The sequence below is a fragment of the Condylura cristata genome, unplaced genomic scaffold (genome assembly GCF_000260355.1).
Source record: "Condylura cristata isolate star-nosed mole 26May11 unplaced genomic scaffold, ConCri1.0 scaffold00004, whole genome shotgun sequence".
In the NCBI taxonomy this organism is placed as follows: domain Eukaryota; kingdom Metazoa; phylum Chordata; class Mammalia; order Eulipotyphla; family Talpidae; genus Condylura; species Condylura cristata.
The window spans coordinates 64,131,219-64,152,685 of record NW_004567105.1 but is presented as its reverse complement, the minus strand read 5'-3'; the positions used below and the strand labels follow the sequence as shown (position 1 = coordinate 64,152,685).

Here is a 21,467-nt window from a genome sequence, read left to right as displayed (position 1 = left end):
ATGCGAGACAGAAGTCTTGCCACACCATGTGGGAACCTCCCTGTCCAGGGATCAAACTCATGTTGAAGTGGCTCCCACTAGTTTCGTATTGCTTCACTTTAACTTGCCATGCCACCATGGAAAGCCCGGGATAGGTTTTCTAAAAGGAAACCTGCATGGCCACAGGTGGGCAGCCTTGAGTGCTGAGGAAGGTCAGTGCAGAAAAGCCCTGGCAGGATACAGGTCACTGGCAGGCAGGAGGGCTGCTGTCCTACAGAGGGACAGAGTTGGCAAAAAGGAGCACCTGCATATTCACAGGTGGGCAGAAGGACTGCTACTGAATTGCATATTTATTTTTAAAAAGATTCATGCATACAAGAGCTGGGGGTCAGAAGTGGGATGTGTGTGTGAGAGGATTCACCAGAGACAAGAATGGGGAGGATAGATAGATCAACTGAAATACACTGTGGAGGGGAGCAGCAGGCAGGCCAGGAGAGGTCTGCCATGCCATGTGGATCACCTCCTAGGCAGGACAGCTTCATAGTGCTGTGATTTAACCCTTTGTACCACCAGGGAGGGCCCTAAAGTGGCAAGATTGTAAATTTCATGATTTCACCATTCAAATACATTACTTCCAGTGTTTTCTACTTAGCTTTTCTTTTTTCCCTTAAAAAAGAAAAAACAAAACTGATCACAACTTGTTGGGGACCACCCCAACTATTGAGGTGTCTGGAGGCTAGACAGGCAAGGCCCTAAGGTGGGAAGGCCGAGTCAAGCAGAGATTCCAAAAGGGGAGGGGAGAGCAGGCTCGAGATAGACATGGGAGTTCAGATTGGGTGCAAGTCTTCCTGTTCATTCCCGCAGCAGGTCTTTATTTATATTGTGTAACAAGTAGTTAATTGTAATAATGCATAGGGGAACATTCTCAAGGACAAGGGGAACAAAGTATTTTTGTCAATATTTTATGGTATACTAGATTATACGTTTTTGTGATAACTGTCATGTGTACAAATGTTTAGTTATCACTCAAAGGAAGGGGTCTGGGAAGGGATGAGCTCGTTAGCAAAAGATTAGGGGTCTTGGGGAAGTAATAAGTGTGTTAGTGTTATCAGTGATTGTCTAAAGAAAAGCTAGTGGCTAGTGCTTGTTTTAAAAAGGAGTAAAGTTGTAACAGAGAAAGTTGTCAAGAGAAAGTTGTAATAGTTGTGTATCGAACAACACCTGTGTAATCAAGGTTAAAATTTGTCCATGAGTCCTTATGCCCTAGGAGTCTTATCTGAGGTTTGCTTTTTTATTTCAGGAAAACAAGGAAGCTTCCCAGGAGTTTTCATGCCGTGGGGTCTTATCTCTCCTGGGGCTTGCCTTCTGTCTCAGGAGACAGAGGAATTTCTAGACCTGGGGCAGCTTGCCTAAACCAAGCAGCAGCCTAATGAGGCTAAAACAATCCAGTTGTAAACTGATGGTTGCTCAGAATATTTTGATATTATGATTATACAAAAAAAGGAGGTCATAACATAAGTTAGCAGTGGAAATTCTGATTTTTCAGAGCTTTTCCCAATCTACCCGGAATCTGTTAGTTGATAGACGTTGCATAGCTGTATCATTAACTCTACTGATTTAATATTTATGTTACTGGCATCTCCCCCTTTAGAAATCAACTAGTTCACTTAGAGCAGTGCCTAACACATAGTATGTGCTCTTGACAGCTATTACTGTTTTTAAGTCTTTAGTCTATATTAAGCTTTTTAATTTTAAATTATTGCTTTTGGATTTTTAGAGAGCACAATCTTTTTATCTCATTTTTAAAATGTCATTAACCTTTAATGACATGATTTAAACTATTTATGGTACAAGATTTAAACTATTTATGGTACAAGAAGGTAAATAAGGACAAGCCTTTCCAGCTGTTACCCCACTCACCCCCAACCAATGTTATTTGTTCTTTTTGTTTCAGAAAGATGATTATAAACAAGAAAACACAAATCTTACTCCATTTTGCTAATGGATCTTATTTTCTAGAAGAGTTTCAGGCTCACAAGTGAGAAAGTCCAGAGTATACAGTATCCTTAAGTTCTTGCACCCACTTATGTTGTCTCCCCTCAACAGCATCCTGCACTAGGGTGGTATATTTGCTACAACCAATGAGCCTACAATGTGTCACATCATTATCACCCAAAGTCATAATTTACTTTAGGGTTAACTCTTAAAGTTGTGCATTCTATGGGTCTGGACAAAAACCGACCATGTGGTATCATAGAAAATAGTTTCACTCCTGAGAATACTATGCACTCCACTAATTAGTTATTTCTCCCAAATACTAACAATCACTGATCTGTTTATTGTTGCCATAGTTTTATCTTTTTCAGAATGTCCTGTAGTTGGCATTGCACATATGTGATCCATTTAGACCGGCTTCTTTCACTGATTGATGTGTATTCAAGTTTCCCCTTGTTTTTCATGGTTTGCTAACTAGATTTTCTAAAATGCTGAACAGTCCATTACCTGGATATACCAGTTTATCCACATACTGAAAAACATCTTGGTTGACTCTTAGTTTGGCAATTATGAATAAAACTGCTGTAAGTTTCCTGAAAACTTGTTCTTAAGATAGCAGGAATCTAATACTGCTCATGTGAAATTCACACTTTAAGATTCACTGGTCTATTAAACAGCAGAAAAACACTCATTCATCTCATATTTTTTATGCTTTTCATCTGCTAGTTACTGTTATGGGTACTAAGGATGCAGCAGTGAATAGACAAAGTCCCTCTCTCTAGACAGTAAGACATATTAAGACTTGATGTGGGGTTGGTACAAGACATAGTGATAATAGATAAGAAAATCACTTGACTTATGTAACAAACAACTGCAGAATATCTTTAGGACTGTCTATACTTTCTAGAGCCTCTCAGGGATCCCTAGTCAACTCACATAAATTATGTGACAGTAGGTTTTAAAAAAGGAGAAAGAGATGTACTAATGTACGATGCTCTGAAATTCATAAATTCAGATTGATGTGGCTGGTGAAGGGTGGAATTCTAACAAGTCTCCAGTTTTGGCTGACTTGAAGAAATGAGGAAAATTGTTAGGATTAAACAGGGGCTTGATGGATTACCTAGAAAGGCTCAGAATTTACAGCGTTTTTCTCCTTTTCTTGATCCAACACTTAGAGAACTTGCAGAGGTATTTCAAGTGAGAAACAGATGTGATTCCGGGACAGTTATTTGTGGTAAAGGATGACAAAATTAATTTCAAATGAAATAAATATAGATACTTCTTAATCTGATACTGAGGTGGGGAAACAATAACAAAATCTGACAGATTACATAATTCGTACATTAGTAAGAAAAATACTAAGGGAAAACAAAAAATAAAAACAGAAACCTAAAATGTTAACACTTGAAATGTTTAGCCTCCATGGTGGATCAAAGAAAACGCCAATTAAATTTAACTATTAAACAGTTTTCAACACATACTTTGACAACACATGTAAAGGCTGGTGCACTCTAATCTCAGATAAAGTGTAGTGCCTCTTATAGATGGTAAACTAACAAAATGGTAAAACACCCTAAAAAGCAATTTGAAAGTAAATATGAAAGTTTTAACAAATATTAAAATACTTTGATCTAGGAATTCTGGTTCTAAGGAAATCACCAGAATCTTGCCCAGAGATTTCTGTATAGCATGTCTACCCGACTACTGTATCACGTGGGCTGCATGTACCACAAACCTGACAGACTTAAATGAAAGGTGCTATTTCTTGTATTCCAGGAAGTTGAGGCCTGCAGTCCAGGGCTGGCGCAGTAGCTCCTAGAAGCATGTCACAGGGTCCAGGATCCTGAGTCTTTCCACTGAACCCCCTAGAGCAAGGGGCTGCCTTCCTTATATCTGAAAGTGGCCTGGACCTCCTGGGTTATCAAGTCTGCACTCTAGACGAGACGAGAGGATAAAAGTTCATGTTTGCTAAATCTTGTCTTTCTATATAAAAAACCCAGTGGCTTTATTAGGTAGACTTGCACTTGCAGCTTTCTTTTTATAGTGCTATCAACTACAGTCACCATGTTATACATTATTGACCTGTGTCAAGATCACGTATTAGATCCTCACTTGGAAAAGATCCACTTGTCTCCCTTGTCTCTCTTATTTACCAGAGCTGTTACATGGCTTCCCTTAGAAGGAGCTGGGGAGGTATTAATAACTTGGTATATGATCATCTTCCCTATCTAAAATGGGGTTATGCTACTGAGGAAGATACAACGGGATCTCTTTTTTTATGAAATTCTTAGTAGATACTTATATCCAGATTTTCAATTTTTCTGTCCTGGAAAAACACAATATAATGTCAAGCGAGAAGCACGTAACAATCTCAAAAACAATACAATCTCAATTTTGTTAAAAACATGTAATTTACATAGATATACATCCTACATGAGAAATAACAATAGTAAATAACATTTACAGGTTGGCATTTCAAAGGGACATTGATGGAAGGACACAGTTTTTATCTTAATAAGTTTTTCATGTATTTTAGAAATTTTTCTATAATGACCCTGTAGTAACTATTGGATTGTTGGAAGTCATGACATATTTTGCTTGAAAAACATAGAAAAAATATAACATGACTTTTCTGTCAACCCAATATATAATAGAAAAAAGTGTTATTTTATAAAAAAAAATCCAATGTACACTTAAAGAAGACTAAGTCCAAAATGTTTACACTTACTCATTTTCATCTTCATTGTCAAAAGAAAGGAGACTACTGTTTTTGATTTGCTTTTGTGAATTCTTCTTAATTGAGTCCTGTTTGTTTATTTCATCTTCATTTGTCTTCTTCTTTTTTGAGCTTGCTGTTAAGCCTGAGTTTTGTTCATTTGAAGAACGCTTTACTGGCTTTCGATACATGATTCGTCCATCAGCTGAGGCTGGTTCTTCATCTATAGAAAAAAGAAAGTTAAAAAAAAATTCCTCAATCTTCATTATTTTGCTGTCAATGGAGAGTTAAATGGCAAGAAAATCTCATACTGCATGTAAGGATGTTCTTCAATCAGTGTAGACTGTGCTCTGCTGCCTCTAGCTTGTGCTTACAAGCGAGGCAGTCACTAAATAACAACTCACTAAAGTATGAATAATATTACCAATTTCTAATTAAATATAATCAGTTTGTATTTTTAAGTATTTTGAAAAGTGACTGCTTAGAATTCCGGCATGTCCCCTAAAACAACATAATAAATATTTAGGAATAATAAAAAATATTTTCTGACATACCACATCTTAGACCTACACAGTACACTTTTATTAAATTCTCAATCCTAATAAGCCAGTAGAGCAGGCACAACTGTCCCTATTTTACTAGTGAGGAAACTGAGGCAAAGAGGTTAAATAACTTCTTCACAGTCACAAGTTAAAAGGCAAAGTATGAACCTAGGCCTGTCTCCTTCTAACAGGCCATGCTATTATGTAAAATAATCATACTCTGGGATCCCTAAAATTGTTAGAAAAATCACAACACTGTCAAGACACACCTGCTTTAGCAGCCTTTATTTCCGCTTTAATTTTCATGACTTCTTCAGCTGACAGGTCTCCCTTTTTTAAGACCACCACCTGAGGCTGTTCATCTTCTTTGTCACTGTGATCACCATCTTCACTTGGGGGCTGAAGTGGGATTCGCTAGGGGAATATATACACAATATGTAGGTTCCTATCTTGGAACACATACAACCATTCCTCACTAGGGGAGAAATTGTAATTACTAAAATGAGAAGGTAACTTTATTGACTGTGTTTGGAGATGAATGGTCAAGTAACTGAGCAGGCTGACCTCACCACAGTAGGGGCAGGTCTGCTTTCTCTACACCCTGGGGAGTCTGGTGTATGGAACTAAGCAGGACCCCAGCCTGCAGTTCCCAGGGTCAGGAGTCCTCTGCTGCATTACTGCCAGCATTTCCACCAGCCCATGGGTTCCTCCTGCTCTTCATCAACTATTCTCACTTCTCTCTCTTTTCAAAGTCTCAACAGCAATGAAATATCACCGAAATAGAGAAAGCTGCAAATAACAGTTACTTTTCCATCGCTGCTTGCTCTCTCCTCACCTCCAACACCTTCACTTGGTGGACATCCTAAATGTATATCCAAAGGTGGACATAAAGAGCTAATTTTGGGGATATAAACAGGATGCTGGCAGAAGAAGACCAAATCAGTATTTCTTGTAAATCATAATATCAGACACCAAGAGTCTGATTTAGTAGTGGAGATACAAAGGAGAGCAAGTGGTTGCAATGCAAAATGATGATGACTATTACAAATGAAATACAGGTAATTTGAAGAACAGGAGTAATTCGTCCAGGAGCTTCCAGGCAGAGATGACGCAGGGGAGGGAAGTGTTACAGAATATGGTGTTTTGGGTTCACCACATACTCACTAGACTGAACAATTTCTGTTTATGTCAGTCTTTTTGTTTACTAAGCTCTAAGGGACTTGAGAGGTGGGTCTGAGTTCAAATGGGGACACAGAGTGCCAAATTATTTCTCCACACATTTCTTAGCATCCTAGTGTCTTTCTATCCAAGGAGGTAGGGCATGTTTTGGAGGAAAGCTTGGCAAGTTGACGTCTACCAACCCCCACCATGAACTAATCAGGTGTAGCTCTGTTCTGAAGCTCCACTTCTATTCAGATCCAGAACAGTCAAGGCCTTTGCTTGCTTGCTTTTCTTTTGGTAAAGAAAGCACTGGTATAATTTCAGGGCATTCGTCCAAAGATGTTTCGGACTCGGTGATTTGATCTAGTGGGCTCAGTTTCTTTATCTGGAGAACGGAACGATGCTACACCGTCTCACACCGTTACAGGTTTTGAGATAAGTATGAGAAGTAAGAGACAGGTAAAGTGACTTTTCTTAACCTGCCAAGCATGAGTGGCTTTACCTGCGTCAAGTCATTTTCAAGAATATGACATTTTAAAGAATACACCAGCATTCTGAAAACGACAAAGAGCTCCTGTGAGAAAGAGGATAGGGTTGTCTGAAGCGGACCGGCCGTTAACACCCAGGACCAACCTAAAGGGGGCCGGGCGCTGGTGAGAGGAGGCCCGAGAATCCGAGGTCTCCAGGGCCAGGAAGATGCCGGAAGTGCGGGGAAGGTCGCGTTTCCGAGATAACGCGAACGGGCTGGGCATACCTTGGTTTCTACGGTGGGCCCTTCCCTGTAGCCGACTCTTTCCTTGAAGCGGGCCAGGAAGGCCGGCTCGGCTGGCCGAACGTACGACACCTGGTTCCGCTTGCTCATGGCAGCTTTGGGGACAACTCTCCGCAGCCGATCTATATTGTACAGAGACGCCGGCGCCTACTCATGACGTCACACACGCGCCATGTTCCGCCCCCCCCCCCGCCAGAGCAAGGCCGGGCAACATGGCAGCCTCCGTGCTAGCGTCAACGTCCCACTCGAGCGCCAAATTCAAATTCGCGGCCATCTTGAGCGGGCGAAATCCGGGTGTGCGACGCGGTTGGAGCTTAGAGCATCCGCTGCGTTGGTCTTCGGATCTGGGGGTGAGGGTGCCATGGCGCCCGGCTGTAAAAGTAAGTAAGAAGTCCGGCTTTGTGACCTCATTCTCGCCTTGAAAGACTGCTCCCTGCAGGGTGGGCACGGAAGCCGGGAGCAGACTGAGCGGCGCTGGACGTTCGGAATCTGTGCCCTTGCAGCCGGTGCGCTGATGGAACAGCTCTCTTCCCTTGCTCCTGTGCCTTGGGCTGTTGTAGGCGCTGGGGCTGAGCAGTGAACTGGGAACGAGAGACCGGCGCCCAGCGACCTTTCATTCTTAGCTCGCCTTCTCCATCCCGCTGTTAGTCCTCGCCTCTCTGCGGTTGCCTGGGGGCCAGCCTGGCTCTCACCTCTGCGTCTTTCCACATTACTGACCCTCCTGAGCTTACTCATGGTCCCAGCACGGCGTTCTCTTTTGAAGGGCCCACTGTGCATTGTCCCTAGATAAGGGACTTTTAAAGCGTAGAAACGTCGTCAATGCCTTCGTGTCTAGTCTCTTCTCAAGGGTTGTTTCCTTGTTTTCATGGAGGGGAATGTGGTCGCTTTTATTTTTAATAAGCCTTCAAATTTTCACTTTTTTATTAGCCCAATTCCTGTGTCGCATCTCATATTGACTAGTACTTTGAGGAGTGTGGCTTATTAAAGTTGATTTCTAGCAGATTTAATGGGTTTCTGTGAATGCTGTGAATAGTAAGGAGAAGCCTATGTTGGAAGAATGCAGAAATTGTGAACTTTTGGTATTTGAACCTTCCTATGGTAATACTTCTAGCTGTCAGTTGTTATCTGATGTGTTTGTTTGGCTTTTAGGATGATTGTACAGTTAAATGCATACCTCACTCTGCTCTCTTTTCTGCGTTTGAAATGTTCCTTTCCCTCCACCATTTTCAGTATTCAGGAAATATTAACATACAAACTGCTACCTTTTTGGATTAAAATTAAAACATCTTTTTATTTAGTGGAAAGTGATACATGTGTGTGTGTGTGACTTTGAAAGACTGTCCTGTCTATATACTTCCATTTTCTCTAGTGATGGAGCAAAGGTATTCACTGCTCCTCTTTGTGATTTTCATAGGGAACTTTACTTTTTCCCTTAAGTTTGCTGGCAAAGTTGAGGTCGATGACATCTCTATTAATTGCCCTTTGCATTCCCAGTGGTCCAGATACCTGGAGCAGGATGTGGAACACTTTTACTTCTATGCCTAAGGTTATTTCATGTGATATTGTTGGCCTCAGGGGTTGTCTTTGAAATCAGAGTAATGAGACTGTAATAAAATTGTGTTTATGATTCCCCTTTGAACTATGTTCAGTGTTGATTCTTGTTCCCGGTTCCCCAATTTGGGTGATGGTTGGAGAAGGAAACTCACACTTCCGAGTTGCATTTCTCAGCAACAGGCAGCTGTCCAGAGGCAGGATGAGAAGCTGATAACCTGAGTCTCCTGGGAAGAAGCGTTTGAGCTGGGAGGTAAAGGGAGAGGATGCCAGTATTGTCGGCTGTGTGGTCTGGTCTGGAGTTTCTGATTTACTTAGCAGGAAGGGAGGGAGCAATCTTGGTTCAAGTACAACAGACTTACTTTCTTGTAGATTTCCATACATTTTCTTGAATAGATGTTACTTCATTTGCTACTTGTCTTTACAACCATGTATAGAGGCTTTAAATGTTTTTTTTTGTTGTTGTTTTTGTTCAATAAATCAGAATTTTTATTGTTGTAACAAAGAAAAATTGGACAGAGGCTTTAAATGTTTTAAAAAAATTATTTAATCAATTCATTGGACAATGAGTTAGTGGCACTCCCCTCACTGTCATGCTGGAAGTTGATCATCTCTGACTTCCTTTTTTTTTTTTTTTAAGATTTATTTATTTATTCATATGGAACTGGGGTACAGGCCAGAGATGCGGAGGGTGAGAGGATTCACCAGAGACAGAGTGGGGAGCAGAACAGGCATATGGATGAAGTACACTGCTGAGGGGGGCAGGGGGCGGGTCAGGAGAAGTCTGCCACACCATGTGGTCACCTCCGGGGCAGGCGGGAATCTAACTCATGTGGAAGCGGCTTTAGCTTCTTTGTGCTGTGCTTTAACCCTCTGAGCCACCAGGGAGGGCCGATCTCTGACTTCCTTTTAAAGACTCATTCTATCTTCTGAATTAAGAATAAAGGAAGTCAATGAATGAATGAGAGGAGCAGAGAGACAGTTGTAATATCAAGGGATATTGCTGGCTTGGCTCCCAGGTGGTCATGGCAGTGGATTTTATCTAGGATTCTGGGTATGTTTTGAAGGTAGAGGCAGAGATTGGCTAACCAGGTTGGTTATGATAAGAAAGAAAGGGATCAGGTATTTGGTTTAAGCAACTGGAAAAGGAAAGTTGTTACTAAATGAGATGGAAAGGCATATTTTGAGTGAGGATGTGGTGAATAGGAACTCAGTTTTGCATACATTAAATTTGAGAAATCACCTGTTAGAAATCTAATTTGGAGATATCCAGTAGGCAATTAAATAGAAAGAATTTGGGCTTTGGAGACCTTCCAGGGAGAATTAGGGATTTGTTAGCATATATATGTAACATTTAAAACCATGAGTCTGATGTCATCACCAATGGAGCATGTATGGATAAAATAGAGAGAAAGATCAAGGCTAGGCCCAGGAGCTCCCCACTGTCAAAAGATTCAGGGAACCCAGGAGACTGAGAAAGGAGTGTCAGCAACTGAACAGCAGGCTAAATAGGAATGGGGTTGCTATTTTATTTTTTAGGGAGGGGCAGCAGTAGCGAGGGCTCCCGACCATTTTATCATCACCACCATCGCATCTATCACATCACGTGTGTCAGGTGACAGGAGGGAGGGGCAGCAGTAACGGGGACCCCAGACCTTTTTCGTCATCACCACCATCACCTCCATCACATCACGTGTGTCAGGTGACAGGACGGGGGGCAGCAGTAACGGGGACCCCAGACCTTTTTCGTCATCACCACCATCACCTCCATCACATCACGTGTGTCAGGTGACAGGACGGGGGGCAGCAGTAACGGGGACCCCAGACCTTTTTCATCATCACCACCATCACCTCCCATCACCTCCATCACATCCATTACATCACGTGTGTCAGATGACGGGGGTGGGGGGGCAGCAGTAATGGGCACCCAGACCTTTTTCATCATCACCCTACTGTTTTAAGCACCTTTAATGATGTCTTATTTTTTTTTTCTAGCTGAATTACGCAATGTGACAAATGGTCAGTCTAGCCAACCAAGGTAAGGGAAAAACCTGTTGATAACAACGAAGGTTAGGGAATGTAGTGTTCCTAAAACAACTAGTGTAGTGAGTGGCACTTGGTTCAAAATTAAGCTGGACCTTCAACTACCTGGAAACTTGAGAAACATCATTCTCTCCTTCCCTCTGTCTCCTCATCTTCTAGATCAAAGGATAATTATATCTGTTTATTTTTTATTTTTTTTTTTTAAAGATTTATTTATTTGTGCATACAGAACTGGGGTACAGACCAGAGGCTCAGGGGCGGTGAGAAGCTTCACCAGAGACAGAGTGGGGAGCAGAACAGGCAGATCGATGAAGTACACTGCTGAGGGGAGCAGCGGGCGGGTCAGGAGAGGTCTGCCACGCCATGTGGTCACCTCCGGGGCAGGCGGGAATTGAACTCATGCGGAGGCGGCTTTAGATTCTCAGTGCTGTGCTTTAACCCGCTGCGCCACCAGGGAGGGCCTATATCTGTTTATTTTATCTTGATTTTATTTTTAATATTTTTTAGCTTAATAATTATAAGTAACATAATTCTCCCTTGGGATGATTTATTATTGCTACTAAGGGAAATCAGACAAGCTGGGTTTAGAGTGCCTTAGAAATCACCTACCTTTGGGTGGGTTTCAAGTGAAGACTTAGGAAGCAAATCGGTAAAGTGTGTGGGCTTTTGAGACCCTTAAAGGAGGTAAATATGAATGACTAGATCCTGGGCTTTGGGGGAAACTCAGAATGGAAACAGGAAACAGGAGACTCGTCCCTTTTCAGGCTCCTCTAATAACTTAGCTACTACATTTTTGTCCTTAGTAATGAAGGTGATGCCATCAAAGTTTTTGTTCGAATTCGTCCTCCTAAAGAGGGTTCTGGATCAACTGATGGGGAGCAAAATCTATGCCTATCTGTGCTCTCCCCCACGACTCTTCGACTGCATTCCAATCCTGAGCCCAAGACCTTCACGTTCGATCACGTAGCAGACATGGACACCACGCAGGTGATGAGCGTTTTGGAACAGCTTTCTCCTTGGAACACAGGAAACTTATTCGTGAGGATTTCATTTCTGGCCCCCTTTTACTGTTATAGAGCTCTGAGAAGGATGTGCAAACATCCATAAATATTTCAAATTGCATTTTAGCAAATATTTTTCTTCCTTCATCAGTCTTTATGCCAGAATGACATAAGCCTGCTGTACTTTCTCCATCTAGTGATGGGTTAGTGAAGGCGTCCTTTTCAGAGCTGCTTAGAGTGACAGGTACAGTTGAATTGCCTAATTCAAGGAGTGTTTCTTTCACTGTGGCATCAAATGTGGGTGGCTTAAACAGAAAACATTCCTCAGGGTTCTGAAGGCTGGAAAGTATAAAATAGGACCCTCAGATCGAGGGTCTGGTGAGGTGCATTTCTTGGCTTGTAAATAGCTCCCTTCTGACTGGAGAGGAGAGCGAAAGCAAGGTTTCTTACTCTGCTGATTAAGTTCTACCTCTTGGAGATAATCTATGTAGGCACTACTCCCAGAATGAGGTTTCCTTCACCCTCATGATGCGGTCTTTCTCAAGGCCCTTTCTAAATGCCATCACATTGGGGGTCAGGATTCACCATATGAATTTTGGGGAGGACATAGGCATTTAGATCATATCAAAGAGGGATGGACTTAGATTTCTATGATGTTAGTAACTGCTTTTGTAAGTAACAATTTAGTCGACATCTAGTCAGCTCTGTACAACAAAACTTTCTGCAGTGATGGAAATGTCCTGTCTGTACTTTCCTACTGGATGTAATTTCTGTGTTAGCACAGGTGTTAAAAAAAATCTCACATAGTTTTTATTGTTATGTAGGTATTTAATGAGTACATTTTAATGAAATGTTTACATGCTTGGTGCTTATGTTTGTAGGAGTCTGTGTTCTCAACTGTGGCCAAGGGCATTGTGGAGTCTTGCATGAGTGGATATAACGGTACCATCTTTGCATAGTAAGTCGTTGACTGTGTTCTTATACAAGGGTACAATAGCAAGTGCTTCTCTTTTTTCCTATGGCTGCTCCAACAAATTTAGAGGCTTGAAATAACAGATCAGAAGTCTGATACAGTTCTCATATGCTGTGTGCCTTTTTGGAAGCCTGGAGAGAATCCCCTTCTTGCCTCTCCTGTGTTCTGGAGGCCACACACATTACTTGACTTTTCGTCCCTAGTCACATCTCTGTGTCATTACAGCTGGGACAGGTTCTCGAAGATGGAGGAATCATTTGATTAGATTGACCCCAGCTGGATAATCTAGGCAAAGGTGACAAGTTCCACCTCCTAGAGAATATCCACATAAGTCATGTGGAATCCTCCTCTAAGGAAGATGTGTCTCTTCTCCATTTATGTCTTTATTTAGTTACTTGTATGTTATGGAGTCATATACATTTATTTTATATTAATACTTTGTGTTATACTATGGCCTTATTTTATCTTCTTGCTCATATTGTTAGTTTGGCCACTGGAAACTATTTGAGATTGGTTTCTGTATCCCTTTGATATGTCACATCTTGTTTTGAATGCTTTCTTATGAAATTTCTGATACTACAAGATGCTCCTTGCCCATCTTGTATTTTCTCTGTCCTAGTCCTAGAATCAACAATGTTATTGAAAATGGTATTTAGAAACCAAGATCTAGATACTAGGTGTATTTGTTGCTGCTGGAGTATTATTGCTTCTGTTCTAAGTACTGTATGTAGATAAGCTAATCATGTCTATAACATGGTAGTTATGGTATGTAGGCATGAGTTAGTACATATAAACTTTATGTAAAGTATATATTTTGTATATAAATATGTATAAATGTGATTTCTATCAATTTGTTTATAATTAAGCTAAACATGAACTTATAATAATGTCTCTGCCTCTAATCCAAGGGTTTAGAGTCCACATAGGCTCATTCTAGAATCCAGTAAATCTAAAGGGTTTTCTCTGACTGTCCTTGTGTGTAATTTCCCTTGTTGACAGTGAGAAATCTGGCTCCTGCCTTTATCCTCCTTTTACTTATTTGTTCAGGCCTAGCATACAGGTAGAACACTTTTAAAGTTGTCTGGATCCTGTGTGAGATTCTCCATCGGCAGTGTTCCTTTATAATAAGTCTGTGGTTAACGTCATAATCTGCCAGACTGTCTTCTAAATGTATAAAGTGCCATGATCCTGAATATCTGAATATTGGCAACCTTAAAATATTGCTAGAGTTAATGTTGAACTGTAAGCTGGAGGACCAGAGGCATTCTGATAACCTTGGCAGTTTTATGAGGTGAATTTTAAGTATAATTTCAGATTTATTTCCTGAATAGGAACAGTTTGTAGTCTAATTGTTCTAGCAATAGACTTGACTTCATTTAGAACTAGCAGTGTTTCACAGGTTATCATGAATGCTATAATTCACACTGAGCATATGCCGCTTTGTGTGTGTGCCACTGGCTCACTTACAGTTGACTCAGAACAAGTAAGTTATAACTATATTAAGTTTAAATTCTGCCTGTTCTGCTCCCCACCTGACTCTCTTCACCCCCTAGCCCCTAACCATCCTCTGGCCTACACCCAGTTCTTGTATACATATGTAAATAAAAATAAAATCTTTTAAAAAAGAATGAAAAAAATGAAAAGTTTGTGTGGGTAAAATTTATACAGTAATAGGATATATAAAATAGGAGGGTAGTCTTAAAATTCCATGTGTAAAAATATATAAACCATTCTTTTACAGTGGGCAGACTGGCTCAGGCAAAACATTTACTATGATGGGTAAGTAAACAGTTTTTGATTTTATCTTCTCTTTCTGTGATGATACAGTACCTAGTGCATTTTTGGGCAGGCAGAATTTCTATATATGATGCTGACTTCATAAAATTAAGAATATTTCCTATAGTTTCATGAAATTACAAATTCCACAATAGGAAAGTGTGTATTTACAGTTATGTTTACAACTCAGTACTTAATGCAGAGTGGGTGCTTAATAAAGCTTTTGAATTGGGTTTCACGGATTTAACATATTTATGTGCCTGCATAACCCCCGACCAGGTTAAGATTCTGAGTCCGTGAGCGCCCCCTCCCTGTCCCTGAAGTATGTATTGCTCTGAATGTATCATCATTCGTTCTGTTTGTTTTTAAACATTTCCTGTGTATTCATTTAACTTCTGGCTTCTTTCTCTCAGCAGAGTTTCTCTATGCACTCTTGTTGTTTCATGTGTTTCCATTGCTGTATATGTTACTGTATTTACATAGCCACTCTTTTCCAGTGTTAACAAAATAGCAAACTATTCTGTAGTTTTCTGTCTCCATAAAAACCTTGTGAAATATTAATTTTTAAAGATTTATTTATTTATGTACACAGAACTGAGGTATAGGCCAGAGGTGCAGGAGGGGTGAAAGGATTTATCAGAGGCAGAGTGGGGAGCAGAACAGGAAGACTGACTGAAATACACTGCAGCGGGTGGGTCAGGAGAGGTCTCCACGCCATATGGGTCAGCTCCCTGGCGGGTGATTGAACTTGCACTGAAGCAGCTGCTGTGAGCTTTCTGGTGGTTGTGCCACCAGTGAGGGCCTTTTGTGAAATATTCTTACAAAATCTTTCTACTAGTCTGGCATTGACTGCCCGATGCAAAATGCATTAGTGAGGCCAGGTTTTAGTAATGCTCTATGAGTGAGTTATGACTGTTATTATCTTCTCTTTCACAGTTGAAAACTCAGATTTATTATCCTGTGGTCACACAGCTAGTTTGTACATGTCAGCCAATGAGGATGATTGGCATATACACGGAATAAAATATAATTATTTGATATTTCTGCTAATTTTGGTACCTGATTATAGGAAAAATTTCAAACTTGTTACATAGATGGCTTTTTTTCTTTATCAAACAACAACTAGTTTTAAAAATATGTAGGTGACTATATGTGGGACTTTCCTTTCACCCTGTTCATAGGCTGGTTCTACTATATGGCCTTTCATTGACCAAAATATAACTTGTTTTGAAGTACAAATCTGAAACTGACTTTGCAATGTGTCAGCTTAATTTTGTACAAATTGCCTTTTAGTGTTGCCATTTTGAAGGACTCCTGTAACAGTATAAAAATAAATAGCTTTTTCTTATGTATCTGTATTTTTAGGACCATCTGAATCTGATAATTTTTCTCATAATCTGAGAGGAGTAATCCCACGGAGCTTTGAATATTTATTTTCCTTAATTGAACGTGAAAAAGAGAAGGTAAAACTTAACATAAAAATAAAGTGATTCTATGATATAGTCTAGTTTTGAGTAGTCAGCTACTAACAATTAGCTCATGAGACATGAGGGTGTTAGGTAGATTCTGTATGGATTGTCTAGTGTGACATGAAAACCCCTTTCAATTATTAGGATAAAATTAAGGAATCTGAGGTTTATTTTCAATTTAAGCTTTTACTTTATAAAACATAGTCAACATGGGATTGTTAATTAAAAAATGTAATACAGTGATCATTAGGATCTCGGATTTTGAAAGTGTAAAGAAAACCTTAACTGAGGAAAACAGCTTCAGTAAGCCCGTCTCCTGTCTCTCTAATGACAGTTGGCTACGGATGGCCCCAGAGCCCCGTCATCTCATCTAGTAGTGATGGGCCGCTCGTCCCTCCTGTGGCACCTGCTAGTACTTGACCATTATCTGTTCCACATGTGTGGCTCCCTCATCGGGGTGGGTGTAGGCTTTCCTCCGCCATTGGTTCCCAGGATGGCCCATCTTCATGATTGTACTTCGTACCTTGGTGAGATCTAGGCTTCATAATCATTAATGTTCTAGGTTCTACTACACACGTGCCAAGGAGACTGACATATGACACTGGTTTACCATTTACTGCTTTGTAGAAACATGTCAAATATTAATGCTCAAAAAGAAGGGTGAATGTATGGAAATAATACATTTAAATAAGGCTTCTCGTTTTGCAGGCTGGAGCTGGAAAGAGTTTCCTTTGTAAGTGTTCTTTTATTGAAATATACAACGAACAGATCTATGACTTACTGGACTCTGCATCAGCTGGACTGTACTTAAGGGAGCACATCAAGAAGGGGGTCTTTGTTGTTGGTTCAGTGGAGCAGGCAGTGACCTCAGCTGCCGAAGCCTATCAGGTACCCTCCTTTTATATTTAGGCAGTGAATGTAGCATGCTGTGAAAAGCTCCTTGATCTCAAAAAAGCTCCTTGATCTCAAGAATTGTGGTACTAAAAATATTTACAAAGGCATAAGATAGAAGATTATTGAGAAGAAAAAAGAATGACAGTATTTTATAGATGTCCCCTTAGTTAAATAGAATCTTGAACTTTTTTTTTTTAAAGATTTGTTTGTTTATGCATTTAAGAACAGGTCTACAGGCTAGAGGTACCAGGGGGTGAAGGATTCACCAGAGACAAAATGGGGAAAATAGCCTATGTACTTTATGGAATTTGATTGGTTAATTGGTTTTATTTATTTTTTAAAATTATTTATTTATGCATTCCAGACCTGGGGTGCAGGCCAGAGGTGTGGGCGCAGGGTGAGAGGACTCACCAGACACAGAGCGGGAAGCAGAACAGTAGATTGACGAAGTACACTGCAAAAGGGAGCAGGGGGCTATACAGGAGAGGTCTGCTCTGCCATGTGATTTGGACCCCTGGCCGGGGATTGAACTTGTGCTGCTGTGGCTGCAGACTGCTCCACAGCACTGAGAATACTGCCGCATGCATATGTTACTGACATAGTTTTCAGACTGTCATTTGGGAGCATTTTAGAAATGCTGGATACCTAGCCCTACCTTACCCCTACTAAATTAAAATCTGGATTTTAACAAGCTCCCTACGTGATTGGTAAGTTTGAGCTGTTCTGCTTTTGTAGTGTTCACATTTCGCATGTTGTAAATATGAGACTGAGCCTTAAAAGGTTCAGTTAGCCTTTGCTCACACAGCTAGAAAACAGTGGGGTCGGACTGAACTCATGTTCATCTAATTCCAGAGCCTGCAGCCTGAGCCTTCCTGTGTGCTGGCATAGGGAATAGGGAGGGGGCACAAATAAATGTACACCAAAAGAACTGATAAAAACTTTACACTTGAAGTGAATTTCCAGGTTCATCTTGTCTAATTTGCTCATTGTGTAGGTAAAGAAAGACTAGAAGGACTTATGATGTATGCTACGTTGACACAAGTAGAGAATGGGAAAGCTTCTGATTTCCTACTTGTTCTCTTTCCATACTATGGAGAGGGAGTTTAACAGAAAAAAAAGAAGAAAAAAATCCTTAAGTATGTTCCTTATTACTATCCTTTACAAATTTTCTACTGATGTTCGTGGCTGTTGCATACATTGAAAAGCTGTGTTAATAAGGGTCCTCTCTCGTGGCGTAGTAGGTTAAAGCACAGCACTATGAAACTAGCCAGCTGTTTCTGGGCTCGATCCCTGGCTAGGGAGATGAACCACATGACACAGAAGACTTTTGTCTCACCCATTGCTCCCCTTAGCAGGGTACTTCATCAATCTGCCTGTTCTGCTCCCCACTCTGTCTCTGGTGAATCCTCTCACTGCCCTTGCACCTCTGGCCTGTACCCCAGTTCTGTATGCATAAATAAATCTTAAAAAAAAAAAAAGTTTTGTAATATATTTTCTTTTTTACCGTAGGTATTGTCTGGAGGGTGGAGAAACAGACGCGTGGCATCAACATCAATGAACAGGGAATCCTCCAGGTCTCATGCAGTCTTTACAATTACAATAGAGTCAATGGAAAAAAGCAACGAGACTGTCAATATACGGACCTCCCTGCTCAACCTGGTGGATTTAGCAGGATCTGAGAGGCAAAAAGATACCCATGCAGAAGGAATGAGGTTGAAGGTAAGAAATGAATTATGGTCTTCAGTTCAATGTGGGTATGAATTTTTATTAGAAGTCAGTATCAGGCCAAGTGTTGTGACTGCTACAAAGAAATAAATTGCTCACATCTGAAATAGAAATTTTTGTTGTGGGGCAAGAATAGTGAATGCACATGTCATAGGACAAGTGTTTTTTGAGTTCATGCCAGAAGGATGACAGTACAGTGGCAGCGTATGGGTATAACATGGACTGATTGGAGTCGGAAATGGTAGAGTCTAGTCTGCTTTTTGCACGAAAGGTATGGTAAGAATGTGAGCCACCTGAGCTCTGGGGTGTTTCAGGCAACCTTGGGCTCATGTTTCTGTTGAGATAGGAAACATAAGAAAAGTAGTAGCCGTTTATGGTATGGCATATGCTGGGCCTTTCTAAGTGCTGTATGTGAAATCATTAACCTTCCCAGCACATCCAGGAAGTGGATCCTATTCTTTCTCTTTAACAGTAAAACTAAAGTAAGTTGTCCAGGGACTCGCAAGCTAAAGTTGGAGCTGATGTTCAAAACCAGATGGTCCAACTCACAGACAGGGCCCTTCATTGTGACCCCAACCCCCTTTCTGATTTACTGAGTGGTACAGATGGTGGCAACTGAACTCAGAGCCTCTTGCTTTATCATTTCCACTTGTTTTCTCATTTTTCTATATTTCCACCATTGCATACCCACTTAATGAAATATGTTACCTATAATAAAACATTTAACTCAAGCATTTTTCTTTGTCTCCCAAGCTACTGTCTTAAGGATTTGTGTTACATTTTACAGAACTAGACTGAATATTCCCTAGTAATAAGTGCTTCAGTGGCATTGTGGAATGTGGAGGTGGCTTATTAGTTATACCTTTGCCATTTAGCAAAGATTTTAATATAAAGTGAAAAATATGCCTATTCATGTACTACTCCAACTTTTCCCCTTAGTTTGTAATTTTTGCCTATAGCTTGTTTTTGAAGTATTACATATTACAATCATAAGGTGACATTGGTTTTTTCCCTCCTTCATAGGATTTTTGTTTTTGTCTTTGAATATGAAAAGTTTTACACATGTCAAATAGGAAAAGGTAATGGATTAGTTGACATCTTTTTGATGACAAGTTGATTGTCCTTAAAAATTTCTGAGAACAACAAAAAGAAACCAATCTTTTTTCTAAATTTTTCTTATTTAGGAGGCAGGTAACATAAACCGATCACTGAGCTGCCTGGGCCAAGTGATTACTGCACTTGTGGACGTGGGAAACGGGAAACAGAGACATGTTTGCTACAGAGACTCCAAACTTACCTTCTTACTTCGGGTAAAAGAGATGATTGGCTTCCTGGGCTCTTGTTTTGGTATTGTTCACTGTGATTGACCAACAGTCTCTCCATTGTGGAGACCAAAGGATACATTTTCTTTACATAAAAAGATTTTATACCTTCTCATCTGAACCTGTGTTCATATCATTAAACAGGATTCCCTTGGAGGTAATGCCAGAACAGCTATAATTGCAAATGTTCATCCTGGATCCAGATGTTTTGGGGAAACCCTGTCAACACTTAATTTTGCCCAAAGAGCCAAGCTTATTAAAAATAAGGTAAAATGTTGAGTATCTTTCATTAAATATGCTTAAACTTGGAGTAATTCACTTTTGTTACTGATCTAATATTAACATTAACTTATATTATTTGCTGAAAGTTTAACTTTAAACAAGATTTCTAGTTCATCTTTTCTAGCCTTCTGTTAGCACTCATGTAATTTGAGATACATAATAAATCTACGGTCATTTTTGTTTGACTGTTTTTTTCTTAAGGGAGGGCAAAAGTTTTTCCTTTATAATTAACTTAGAGATACTAGGTAGATTTATTTCTCTTAAATCAGGCTAACAGAATTCCTTGTGTGTTTATGTTTATATGGAGGTGGATATTTGTTATGAAACACTTTGACAAACATTGTCTTTCAAGTTGTTTACAACTCTAAAGGATTCCCATCTTTCTTTATATACAGGAAGCTTCCTTAATATTAGTGTACAACAGTGGACAGAAAATCTTTTCCCTTAAAGGGCTAGTTAGTCAATATTTTAGGCTTCTTGTATGATTTCATCTCCATCCCAACTACTCAGCTCTACCTTAGTAGTTAAAAAGCACCACTGGGCCCTCCCTGGTGGTGCAGTGGGTTAAAGCACCACATTTTGAAGCTCTCTGAAGCCACTGCAGCATGAGTTTGATCCCTAGCCATGGAGGTGACCCACGTGGCGTCGCAGACCTCTCCTGACCCGCCGCTGCTCCCCTCAGCAGTGTACTTCAGTAGATCTGCCTGTTCTGCTCCCCACTCTGTCTCTGGTGAATCTTCTCACCCACCACATCTCTGGCCTGTACCTTAGTTCTGTAAGCATAAATAAATAAATCTTTAAAAAGCATCACAGACAGTATGTGAAGAAATAGGCACAACTGTGTTCCAACACAACTTTATTTACAAAAAAGGGCAACAAAATGTATTTGACTTTCAAAGAATACTTTACTAACCTCTGGTGCAGATGTTGAAAAGACCAAGGAATCCCTTTTGTTTTGCAGAGGTTGGAGGCCCTTTTGGCTCCAGACAAAGGAAATGTGGTGTCATTAATTAGCACATTAATTTCCTCTCTCTCAGAAAAGAAAAATTGATCATTTGCACTCTAAGAGTAGACTCCCTTGTGTTAGTATATGGTAAGAATGAAGGCAATAGTCAGAAGTGTATCGGTCCACTCATTCATTCATTTTATTGAAGTATGATTCACAATGGGTTATTTGTAGTATGAGGAGAAAAAAATCTTTAGAACTTCCTTATCCTAACTGTTGGGACCTTTAAAAGTCTTTAGAGAGTGGAAACTGCAGGGGTA

At 40.3% G+C, this 21,467-nt stretch overlaps 2 protein-coding genes across 4 annotated transcripts in view; one reads left to right on the top strand and one right to left on the bottom strand.

Annotated features, from left to right (window-relative positions):
• Nucleotides 1-1,559: 1,559 nt before the first annotated feature.
• Nucleotides 1,560-7,291, bottom strand: KIAA1143 (KIAA1143 ortholog). 2 transcript variants are annotated; one of them, XM_012735042.1, is made up of 4 exons: nucleotides 7,148-7,291; nucleotides 5,502-5,646; nucleotides 4,703-4,913; nucleotides 1,560-3,908 (listed from the first exon to the last, which is right to left on the bottom strand). In XM_012735042.1, the coding sequence occupies exons 1-4, from the start codon at nucleotides 7,253-7,255 to the stop codon at nucleotides 3,896-3,898; spliced, it is 477 nt and encodes a 158-aa protein (XP_012590496.1). In that variant the 5' UTR covers nucleotides 7,256-7,291; the 3' UTR covers nucleotides 1,560-3,895. The 2 variants fall into 2 exon arrangements, with proteins under 2 accessions (XP_012590496.1, XP_004676316.1); XM_004676259.2 differs by having other exon boundaries at nucleotides 1,560-4,913.
• Nucleotides 7,292-7,484: 193 nt separating this feature from the next.
• The window catches only part of KIF15 (kinesin family member 15), a 39,678-nt gene continuing 25,695 nt past the window's right edge, over nucleotides 7,485-21,467 (top strand). The window contains exons 1-10 of one of the 2 annotated variants that reach the window (XM_004676257.2): nucleotides 7,492-7,545; nucleotides 10,712-10,754; nucleotides 11,563-11,746; nucleotides 12,642-12,718; nucleotides 14,475-14,512; nucleotides 15,875-15,972; nucleotides 16,687-16,866; nucleotides 18,382-18,591; nucleotides 19,782-19,907; nucleotides 20,064-20,186. In XM_004676257.2, the coding sequence (XP_004676314.1) occupies nucleotides 7,527-7,545; nucleotides 10,712-10,754; nucleotides 11,563-11,746; nucleotides 12,642-12,718; nucleotides 14,475-14,512; nucleotides 15,875-15,972; nucleotides 16,687-16,866; nucleotides 18,382-18,591; nucleotides 19,782-19,907; nucleotides 20,064-20,186 (1,098 nt within the window). In that variant the 5' untranslated portion in view covers nucleotides 7,492-7,526. Of the gene's footprint in view, nucleotides 7,546-10,711; nucleotides 10,755-11,562; nucleotides 11,747-12,641; nucleotides 12,719-14,474; nucleotides 14,513-15,874; nucleotides 15,973-16,686; nucleotides 16,867-18,381; nucleotides 18,592-19,781; nucleotides 19,908-20,063; nucleotides 20,187-21,467 lie in introns of both variants that reach the window. The other variant, XM_004676258.2, reaches the window with a different exon arrangement.